Source organism: Hippoglossus hippoglossus, chromosome 7 (assembly GCF_009819705.1).
Source record: "Hippoglossus hippoglossus isolate fHipHip1 chromosome 7, fHipHip1.pri, whole genome shotgun sequence".
Taxonomy (NCBI): domain Eukaryota; kingdom Metazoa; phylum Chordata; class Actinopteri; order Pleuronectiformes; family Pleuronectidae; genus Hippoglossus; species Hippoglossus hippoglossus.
This window is the reverse complement of record NC_047157.1, coordinates 4,132,714-4,144,228: the sequence shown is the minus strand read 5'-3', so window position 1 is coordinate 4,144,228 and position 11,515 is coordinate 4,132,714. Positions and strand designations below refer to the sequence as shown.

Genomic DNA, 11,515 nt, shown 5'->3' with positions numbered 1-11,515 from the left:
GGAGAATAAAAATCTCTATGACACACAAACAAGTATGTAAGAGGAAGAACTTCTGTTCAAACAGAACAAAGAACAGTCTAACAAACGATATATGGTGCAGAGTGAAGTTAGAAAACTTTCATCCAACCTTGTCTATCCACAGTGAAGATTTTGTAGTCAGTGTTTTTCATAAAATGAAACTGAATTGGCTTTATTACTGATTACTACAAACCAAGTTCACAACAGCTGTAGTTTTTCCGAGGACACATGTTCAACTTGGTCCCCAACCTGAAAGGCACACTGCCCCACTGACTGCTACAGAGCGCTGGTCACCTGTTTATTCAAAGTTTATCAGTACTGAACATATGGCAAGTTTAAAGTCCATAAGTTTAAGGGATCAGTATGTAGATATAATATAAATGGGTTAATTTGACCTGCACAGATTTAAAGTCCTTCTTTGACAGACAGTCTCCTGACTCTGCAGCCATTGTGTCATGAAACAGTAGGTAACATGTTTTAAAGGTTCTGTTGTATTTAGGTACTTTTTGCCGAAGTTAATTTGATAAGTGAACCTTATTTTTGGGTGTATATAGTCTATGGTATATACATATGATAAAGGGGTTCATGATACAGTGCCTCCTGGCGGCTGACATGCCTCTGTGAAGGTTTTACTTTGGAGGTTACGGCCGGAAGTGTTGTTGTGTAATGTGATAAAGTGACGCTGGTGTCCCTGCAGAGGAGAGAGAGAGAGAGAGAGGACCGCGGGAGGAGCGCGCACATTCACAGACAGGCTGCGGGAAGAAGAGTATCGCCGGGCGCAGGGAGAGCTCCACAACACACCGCCTCAAACATGGGAGTCGAAATCGAGACTATAACCCCGGGTGACGGTAATGCGACTGCACAAATAATAATAATGATAATAATAATGATAATCATAATCATAATCATAATCATAATCATAGTATAATATGTAAATGTGCATGTGTCAACCACTAGGCGCATGTTTGCACTTCTCTGTTTTCATGTAACTAATACAGCCGCAGAAAACACCGCCTTAATTGCCCGTTATTCCTCTTTGGTCTCTCCACAGGAAGGACTTTCCCCAAAAAGGGGCAGACGTGCGTGGTGCATTATGTGGGTGAGTAGTTGTGCGTGCACGGATCAAACTCCGCTGCACATTTCAGCCCCTGCACTTGGGCATTTTTCTACTAATGAAGGCCGCGCAAGTGGAGTGACGGCCGCGGGCAACTGTCTCCTGCAGCCGTCTGACAAATAGCGAGGCGTGTGGTAATCCTGTAAGTGCCACAGCTAACACCGTAAATCCTCACAGGGACGCAGGGATGTGCTGATCCTAAACGCCGTGCAGCGCGTTCAACTGTGCGATCAGACGTTTCTGTTGCAGGCAGTGATTCCTCAGTAGGGCAAAGAGTAAAATGACTGTCAGTCAGCTGCATGAAGATTTAACCCCTTCAACACACCACCACTCTCTGGAAGCACATTGGTGCTCACGGTATGTGGAGGAGGATAGTGGTGTTGTAGCGGTGGTGATGGTGATGGTAGTGATGGTGGTGATGGTGATGATGGTGATGGTGATTATGATGGTGATGATGGTGATGGTGGTGATGGTGATTATGATGGTGGTGATGGTGATTATGATGGTGATGGTAGAGATGGTGGTGATAGTGATTATGATGGTGATGGAAGTGATGGTGATTATGACGGTGGTGATAGTAGTGATTCTGATGGAAGTGATGGTGATTATGACGGTGGTGATAGTAGTGATTCTGATGGTAGTGATGGTGATTATGAAGGTGGTGATAGTAGTGATTCTGATGGTAGTGATGGTGATTATGACGGTGGTGATAGTAGTGATTCTGATGGAAGTGATGGTGATTATGACGGTGGTGATAGTAGTGATTCTGATGGTAGTGATGGTGATTATGAAGGTGGTGATGGTAGTGATGGTGAATATGATGGTGGTGATGGTGACTATGATGCTGGTAATGTTGGTGATGGTGGTGATGGTGTTGGCGATGTTTGTGACTGAGATGATTATGATGAGCGCTCTGAACGCTACAGTTTGGGCCAAAGGGTTGTGAGAGACAGACAGACAGGCAGAGAGAGAGAGAGAGAGAGAGAGAGAGAGAGAGAGAGAGAGAGAGAGAGAGAGAGAGAGAGAGAGACATTGAGAGAAAGAGACAGTCACCTCAGACAGACATTCAGCTCAGACAGACAGACAGCTCAGACAGACAGACAGCTCAGGCAGACATTCAGCTCAGACAGACAGACAGCTCAGGCAGACATTCAGCTCAGACAGACAGACATTCAGCTCAGACAGACAGACAGCTCAGACAGACAGACAGACAGACAGACAGACAGACAGCTCAGACAGACATTCAGCTCAGACAGACAGACAGCTCAGACAGACAGACAGCTCAGACAGACAGACAGACAGACAGACAGACAGACAGACAGCTCAGACAGACATTCAGCTCAGACAGACAGACAGCTCAGGCAGACATTCAGCTCAGACAGACAGATATTCAGCTCAGACAGACAGACAGACAGACAGCTCAGACAGACAGACAGCTCAGACAGACATTCAGCTCAGACAGACAGACAGCTCAGACAGACAGACAGACAGACAGACAGACAGACAGACAGACAGCTCAGACAGACAGACAGCTCAGACAGACAGACAGCTCAGACAGACAGACAGACAGACAGACAGACAGCTCAGACAGACAGCTCAGACAGACAGACAGACAGCTCAGACTGACAGACAGTTCAGACAGACAGCTCAGACAGACAGACAGACAGCTCAGACAGACAGACAGCTCAGACTGACAGACAGCTCAGACAGACAGACAGCTCAGACTGACAGACAGTTCAGACAGACAGCTCAGACAGACAGACAGTTCAGACAGACAGCTCAGACTGACAGACAGCTCAGACTGACAGACAGTTCAGACAGACAGCTCAGACAGACAGACAGCTCAGACTGACAGACAGCTCAGACTGACAGACAGTTCAGACAGACAGCTCAGACAGACAGATTTAAAATCCTGTCTGATTTCCAGCGCCTCTCTCTTTGTTGGAGTTTCTGGGTGGGGGGGTTAGTTGAGCGGATTATAAGCGTCTGGGGCACAGAAATAATGTCAGACTTACTGTAGTAAACCTGTCACATTCCCTCAACACACACACACACACACACACACACACACACACACACACACACGCACACACACACACGCACACACACACACACACACACACACACACACGCACGCACGCACACACACACACACACACACACACACACACACACACACACACACACACACACACACACACACACTATATTTAAATGTACATGATCCCACTAAATTATTCCTGTAGTGACTCATAATATCAGTCAGATTCATATAGTCTTCTCTATGGTAGAGATTTTAAAGGACCAGTACTAGGCTATATCTAGGGAGGCAACTAATGATTAATGATTGCTTTCCTTTTTTATTATTGTGCGGATTATCCATATTGATTAATTGTTCTATAGAATATCTTTTTTTCTTTTTACAATTAATTGATCATCAAAGTAGTTTGCATTCGATGAATAAACATATTATTTCAGCCATAAGTATTTATTGTCCACAGTGATGCTAACTTTGAGCCAAATGCTGGTGTCAGCAGCACTAACATGCTCATAACGATAACATGTTAGCATTTAGCAGGTGACCATAGTTTAACGTGTTAGCATGCTAATGTTTGCTAATTACCAACTAACACACTGTTCAGCTGGGGCTAATGGCAGTGCTTTTAGTTTTGCAGGTGGACAAATAAAGGTTTGAGGTGACGTCTGTGGGACAGCAGCACCAGTTTTGACATTTCTTCCTGAGGTGGACATAACTGGACCAAATTCCATGGCCTCCTGTCCAGTGGTATTTGAGACATTTGACCGGATGACGACTCTATTGGGAATAGTCAAGGGATAGCTAAGGTCTGTAATGTTCATCCTTTGGTGACCATCAATGTTTGTACAAAAAAAATTGGTTATTCATTTCAGCAGTTGAGATTTTATTTGACTGGAACAGCATGGTGGAGCGACTGACAAACAGGAAAGCCATTCATAGAGCTAGGTTGCTAGTATTGACTTCATACTTGGTATGTGTATTATTAATTGTGCGAGGAAGTTTAGTTTTGAGTTTTGAGTGTTTTGGACACAATATATGTTCAATATTAACACAGATTGAATAAAGTGGCGAGGGGGTTGGGGGGGTTGGGTAATGAACAGAGCAGTCAGTAGACCGAGTTGAACTTGTCTTCTTCTACATCCTCAGATTGACCACAGCAGTGTTTCACCACTGGGTCAAACCAAAATCCCTGCCAGATCATTTTGATAATTTGATTATTTTAACAACATTCTCAGAATCACTTCCTGTTTGGCAATTTGCCATCAAAGTTAAAGCACAACGTTTGTTTTGTTGCTGCAATTCTTCATATCAAGCTTAATAATTATTATTTAACTTTTATTTGGACAAGTTGTGAGCTTTGGTCTGAAGATTGTGTCAGTTGCTAAACAGACCTCTAAAATATCGGATATGTCATGTATGAAAAAACAACAGCATTTTTGTAAATCACTCAAACTTATATATGAGCCATATGTATGAATAGTTATGAAGCAAATTCAGTTTAATTTTATGAAAAACATTGACTTTAAAATCTTCATTGCAGGTAAACCAGGCAGGATAAACACAAAGCATCATAGCACCATTAGTTTATAAAAAGCTCAGCACACAATGTCCAGCACACAAACAACAAAAAGTGACAGTTTATTGTAGAACTGTTTGAGGAGGAGTCACTAATGACAAGGAATACTTCTGAAGTAGAGCTTTAACACAGGACAAGAGGACATAACATTACAAATAGGCAGGCTTAGCACAGGTAGTGCACTAGTGTTGTAAAAGACACTATTTGAATACAGTACCAGTAAGGAAACATGTAGCTTCAGTAGAAAATTTAAAAATGTTAGACTGTATATTTGTCTGCATCTGTTCTGGGTTTGGCAAAGCTGGTCTCAGCCTTCTCTCCTGGTCAGACAGACATAACTCTCACTGTAATACAAGCCTGAGTTGAACATGAAGTAAGATCCAACTTGGGCCGTCCTCAGTGAAATATGTTTTTTTATTTCTTTTAAGGTATGAGTCTGCATTCTTGTTTTTTTTAATATCACACAAACTACAGGATTTCCTCTCTGGGCGGTATCCCTTCCTGTCAGCCCACAAAGCGGCCTTAAAATGGGACACGAAACAGGATTGTCCCTTACACAAGCCTTTTGAAATGCAGATGCACATGTGAAGATGAAAACTTGGATTTGCTGTGTTTCTTGTTTTTTTTGAAAGGCTCTGTCTGCAGGAAATGGTTGATGTGAGAAAATGTCAGCGCTGTGTTGTGTGGTGGTGAAGTGGGAAAAGCAGTGTATTGATGCTCATTGCCTTTGATACTTTGGTAGGACCTTTCAGCTCCTGCACATAATTCCATTGGATAATATGTAGATGTCCAGAAGAGGACAGAACACCCACTCCACTGCCTGGATTAAAGGCTGCATCCTGCCAGACGCCCCCTGATGTGCCCAACAACACGTGCAATTGTTGCACCTTCTCCCTTCTCCCACACACACTCACATCACAGTACATTAAACCATTACACACACATGCTGCCTTTCTGCTGCTAATGACAGTAATAGTTCTGGCATAAATAGTCTTGGAGGGGGTGCTATTCTGCAGATGGATGCTTGCGATCTTCCTGACTGTCACACTGAAACCCACCCTGCAGACAGCTGCAGCAGTTATTCTGAGATCCTTGGAATCCCTTCATTTGTGCTCTCAATATACACAGAGCAGGGAAGGTGGATGTCAGACCAGCTTGGAGACATATTTGTTTCCTATGTTTTTTATGAAATGTTATTAATTTAATGTCTTAAGGCTGAAGTTTTCTGCACAGATGACCTGTATTGTTCAGGTGTAAGAGCTGGATTCTGTCACCCTGTGCAGCTGCTCCACGTTTTGTCCTGACTGTACCTCTCTCTGTCTCCTTGTTCGTAGGCTCCCTGACAGATGGACGCAAGTTTGACTCATCCCGTGACAGGGACAAACCTTTCAGGTTCAAGATTGGCAAGCAGGAAGTCATCCGAGGCTGGGAAGAGGGAGTGGTGCAGGTGGGCTTGAGAGCATGAATCATACATGTGCATCTAAAATGCACATATATTTTGATGAATCTGATTATAAGGTTTGTGAACTGATATAGATTCTGAAGTTTGAACTCACTCAGCCCGTCAGAGAAGAGTACACCTGACATTCTGCAGTGTATTTACTGTATTTATGCCACCAGTACACAGAGATTGAAGTAAACACATTTTGCTGCTGATGTTGTAAATCTGTTGAAATGTATTAATCTGTTGACACGGTTCCATTATCGAGTTTTAACGCAGCAAGGTTTTCATTAACTCTGTAAACATGGGGCCATACAGCCATTGTCACAGCTCTGTGTCTTACACACAGAGCTGATGGCTGGTGAATAGTACTGCCTGTGTGAAGGTCCTGTAGATTCATGGTAGCTTGCTGTCCTTAGTTATATTCTGTTTGTTAGAACATCACCTTTACAATTTTTTTCACTATTACTGTTCGAGTCCGCATCACACAATGAACTGTATATCTTATGTCTCACATGTTATTTTCTGACACCTGTTGTCTCTCTCTCTTTCTCTCTCCTGTGTTTGTATTGTCTGCCTCCTCCTACCTCCAGATGAGTGTTGGTCAAAGGGCCAAGCTGACCTGCTCGCCTGACTACGCTTATGGAAACAAAGGCCACCCGGGCATTATCCCTCCTAACGCCACCCTCATCTTTGATGTTGAACTGCTGGGTTTGGAATGAAACAGATCCACAGCCTATTTTCTTTTTTGTGTTGTGTAAGTAATTTAGTTTTAGCTACAAATCACACCGTTCTTAGGTCATGCCAGAAAGTGGCAGAGCAGAAGTCATCAGTGTGAATTAAGGGATGACAGAGCCTTAGGTCACATCCACACTACTACGTTTCCATTTGAAAAGGCCTCAACTGCTCTGAGTTTTAAAGTCACTAAAATGGATAAGTTTGGAAATGCTGCTAGCCATGTTTTATTCTGAAAACTGCGGGGCTGCATTTAAGCCTGGATGGGCAGAAACAGAGATGTTTGGAAACATTGACATTAACACTCCCGGTCACGACGTAGCCCTTGCTGATTCCATCTGGAAGAAAATTCCCATCATTAGCCTTGGCTACCAGCATAGAACGTAACATACATGGATAAGTGTTACTGATCCTGTTGTCTTTGCTAACAGCTGTTGTGTTATCAAATTCTGCATTTTAGAATGAACTGTTAAAATGTTTAGGAGACCAGTTATTTGAGAATTTCCTGTTTATACTGGCACGCACATGCCCAGTGTACGCCAATGGATACACGATATGCGTTTTCAGGCGGGTTAAGTTATAAAGTCATATATATAAACTCATAAAGCTGTAGCTGGTGAACTAGTGTATTGCAGTGTGGCCATTTTTGGTGAACTAACAGCTAACACGTGAGCAAGTAGGAGCATTTTAGAGCTGGTCAGTCAGAGGCCTATATTTTCTGTTTCCTCTGTACTGTGCTGCTGACTCCTCCCTGGTGTAACTGAATGTGACTGACTCTGCTTGAAGCAGCCTCTTGACTCTGTGTTGTTGTGATGGGTGGAGGAATGATGGATGGAGGGCCTGTTTCTAGCTTCTCTTTCTGTGCTGTCATATGTTATCTAGATAGAAACAGAATAGTTCTGTTTGACATTTTCACATTTTATTCAACAATATCAAATACATTCATAATTGTGATTTTCTTTTAAAGCGTTGACGTGTTTTAAAAAAGTGCTTACTAAAAAATGGCTAAATGACTACAGAGGTTGTCAGGGACATTAAACGTCACCAAACGTAAATAAAACAATCTACTCTTTAATCTCCTTTTATAGCCCCAGTGACTACATTTACATGGACACTCACATTCTGATATTAACCTGATTAAAAAAATAGTCTGAATATTACTTTGCCATGTAAATATCACTTTCAGTTTACCATAACCTGAATAAGGTCAGACTCGGAATAAACAAGAATCAAATTAAGATGTGGAGTATTCTGACCTCAGTTGTGTTATGTAGACATAATTATTAATTGTTAATCACATTACAACGTCCTATTTGAGTTTTCACAGGATTTAGCAAAATCAACATACGGCAGTTAACAACTGCTTGACAACATATGTCCTGGTTTAAAGTGTAAACAAGTAGTAGGACTTAATGTTCGAGTCATAATCAGACTATGCTCTTTTATATGTAAATGAGAACATGAAACAAAAAACTATTTGCAACTAATGTTAACATCATAATCAGAGTCCTGTCCAATTCAGAATAAGGTCAATAGTCAGGATTTTGTAGTCCAGGTAAACGTGGTCAGTGTGTTTACAACTGTTAATAACTTTCCAAGAGGAAAGGCCTTTGTAGAAGAGGTAAATGCTCTAAATCAATCTTCAAGTTGGAAGCTTATGATGGTGACGTTAAATAGTAACATATAATAATAACTTTATTATATAAGTGCTGCACAACAGAAAATTAATGGTTAGAATACAGAATGACATAATAATGGTAATAATACTAATAAAAGACCATTAATAGCCTGGCACCCCAAGTACATTTTTCAGTAAATTGAGCTGAAAAAAAAGGTAGGTGTTTAGCTGAGACTTAAAAGAAGAGATCTCAGACAGCCTTATTTCCTCAGGTGATTCAATCCAGTGCCTTTGGGTCCTGTTGGCAAATGCTCTGTCCACCCGAGTTTTCAGTCTAGATTCAGGAAGTGACAGCAGACCCTTGCCTGAGGATTGCAAGTTGAGCAGAGGTAAATAGGGAATTAAAAGATCAGAAATATACGCTCGTATATGTCCGACCAACTAAGCCAATAGAAAACCATTGTATTTTAGAAAAGAAATGAAACAAATGAACTGCACTAATGCATCAGAATGTACACTGGTCAGTGGTGCCTAACAGTGACCTGAAGCGTGCTTTTACTTGTGTGTAATCCTCCTTTCCTTTCTTGTTGTCTTCACAGGTGACTTCCTACCTGGGTGACTTGGAGAGAAGCTAGGAGAGTCTGCACTTGATTCTATAAGAGGCTTGAGTCTATAGTTCCATTACTTATTTCATCAAACTATGGCAGTTTGTGTTCTTTTGTCTATGTGACTGAGTTCATTCTATATTTTCCATCATATCCTTCCTCGTGAGAAGTATGGGCCATAACCTCACAACCTCCATGTTCTCAATCTTGAATTGTTTTGGATTGCTCTTTACTTTTCTTTTTTTCTTTTGAACTGCTGGTTGTGCATGGTTACACTGAGAAGTACAAAATAGCATTGAACCACTGGCAGTGATAGTCATCCTTAATGAGTCAGTGCGTGTCGGTATAATAACGTTTGAGAGCTGGTGGTTGTTATATTACAGAAACAAAATAAAGCGCACTCAAGAAAACGAAAAGCACACAGCAATTATCCAGCCTAAAACCAGAACAAATGCAATGAGTCTCTGTTAGAGAGATGACTTGGTGTTGAATTTAGTGGCAACCTTGAGTGAAATGTCAAGTCATGGGAGGCCTTAATGGTGCAACACAGCAACTGTGCCCTAAATATAAAATATAGTGCCACTGTGTTTTCTTTCTCTTTTAAATTGGTAACTGAAGTGAGAGCTCCACAGGGGTAGTTGACAAAAAGTAGAACCAGTCCCAGTTGTAGATAGCTCTAATGTGTGCCTAAGTATTCTCACCAGAAACATGGTTCCTACCTTACACTGTCTGCATGCTCAAGGCCCGATGGAAATCTTAGTATGTAGACGCTGATCGCTTTGCATCCGATTTGCGTTTGTACCGCCTTCTCATCTCGCCAAGTCTTTAAACCCCATTTAAAGCCATACACAGGTCGAACAGTGCACAGATAGGATTTGTGGTGATGCACAACAATTGGAATTTTTTTGTCTTTGAAAAAAGGGAAATGCTTGAATTTACAAAACAGGGTTGAGGAATCGATCAAATTGTGACCTCCCCAAACCTTATTTTGTGTAACAACTTCAACTATGTTTATTTTCGATGCCAACTTTCTATTTCTGAAAATCAACAACGTTAATGAACATGTAACCTATGATGATAAATGATGCTCTTCTTTTTCTTTGTATTTCGTTTTCCTGCCAGGGTCAGTAAAGTACCACGCTGCCTACCCAACGTCTGTGTGGTTGTAGAAAATTAATGCTGACACACAGGCATCCTAGCGGTTTTGTATCTCAAATGAATAGTTGTAAATGGAGTTTAAATGAAGGAATACGCTGGCCTGGCTGTCAGATATTGACTGTGGCTGTCGATGTTACATATTGGCCAAGCTGCAATTGGTGTGGCAGCAGTCCACCTCTGTACTGTGTAGTTATGTGCTGATACGTTACTGTATGCAGGCTGAACCAATGATGACGTATTTAAAATAAAAGAAGTACTCTCCACCTGCCTATGGTTGATTTTGTTCCTCATATTTTCTCTCTACTACACCACATATTTGAGTTATTAGAAATGTGCCACATACAGATTTGGCGTGGTCCACCCTCACATGAGCCCTAACACAGTGCAACAATACTTTACACAAACACAGCACTCAACCATCAACTGTCTTGTTTATACAACACTTTCCGACTAGATTTTATGTGGGCCACCCTTTTCATATACATTTTTTACAACTGAAAAGTATATACACACAAAAACTGTCTATGTCAGGGGTAGTAAAAAAGTAAAAAACAACAAAACAAGCAATTTAAATACAGTAGTGCAGTGCCTGTTCTTACCCTGCCTATTTGGAATGTTCTGTTCTCTTGTTAAAGCTCTGGAGCAACTTTATAATTATTCCTTGTCATTAGTGAGTCCTCCTCAAACAGTTGTACAATATACTGTCACTTTTTATTGTTTGTGTGAAGATTTTTTTATAAACTATGATCTATGATGCAGAATGAAGGTAGAAAACGTTGAGTTCATCATGTGAAGATTTTATAGTCCTGTCACCACTGACTGCTACAAAGCGCTGGTCGCCATTAACATTTTATCAATATTCAACATATCGTGTGTCCAAATTGAGCCAAACTCAGGACTGCACTTCCCTGGACTGTTAACAATACACATGCCAAGTTTGAAATATATACGATGAATGGTTCTCGAGATGTGTGTTCCACATACAGACAGACAGACAGACGGATGTTTGTGGAAATAGAAGGTAATAGTGATGCGTGGATTGCAGTTACACCCGCAGACTTGCCGTTGATCTGCAGGTTGGGTGGGTATAGGTTTGTAAAAATGAACATTTCTGATTAATAGCGGTTGGGTTTATGTGGGTGAAATAGGCCAATTGGAAGAGTTATCAGAGGTCAATTTGCTTTCATTTTTCATAGAAACAAGACCGCTCAT

At 41.4% G+C, this 11,515-nt stretch overlaps 1 protein-coding gene across 1 annotated transcript; it reads left to right on the top strand.

Annotated features, from left to right (window-relative positions):
• Positions 1 to 719: 719 nt before the first annotated feature.
• On the top strand, positions 720 to 10,570 carry fkbp1ab (FKBP prolyl isomerase 1Ab). Its single transcript, XM_034591332.1, has 5 exons — positions 720 to 866; positions 1,070 to 1,117; positions 6,081 to 6,193; positions 6,781 to 6,944; positions 9,140 to 10,570. Exons 1-4 carry the CDS (start codon positions 830 to 832, stop codon positions 6,907 to 6,909), a joined length of 327 nt encoding a protein of 108 aa, XP_034447223.1. The 5' UTR covers positions 720 to 829; the 3' UTR covers positions 6,910 to 6,944; positions 9,140 to 10,570.
• The last annotated feature ends 945 nt before the right edge of the window (positions 10,571 to 11,515 follow it).

Coding starts and splice junctions, on each gene's coding strand:
- fkbp1ab (XM_034591332.1), top strand. CDS start 830: ATGGGAGTCGAAATCGAGACTATAACCCCGGGTGACG. Junction 867..1,069: donor GACTATAACCCCGGGTGACG/GTAATGCGACTG, acceptor GTCTCTCCACAG/GAAGGACTTTCCCCAAAAAG. Junction 6,194..6,780: donor GGGAAGAGGGAGTGGTGCAG/GTGGGCTTGAGA, acceptor TCCTACCTCCAG/ATGAGTGTTGGTCAAAGGGC.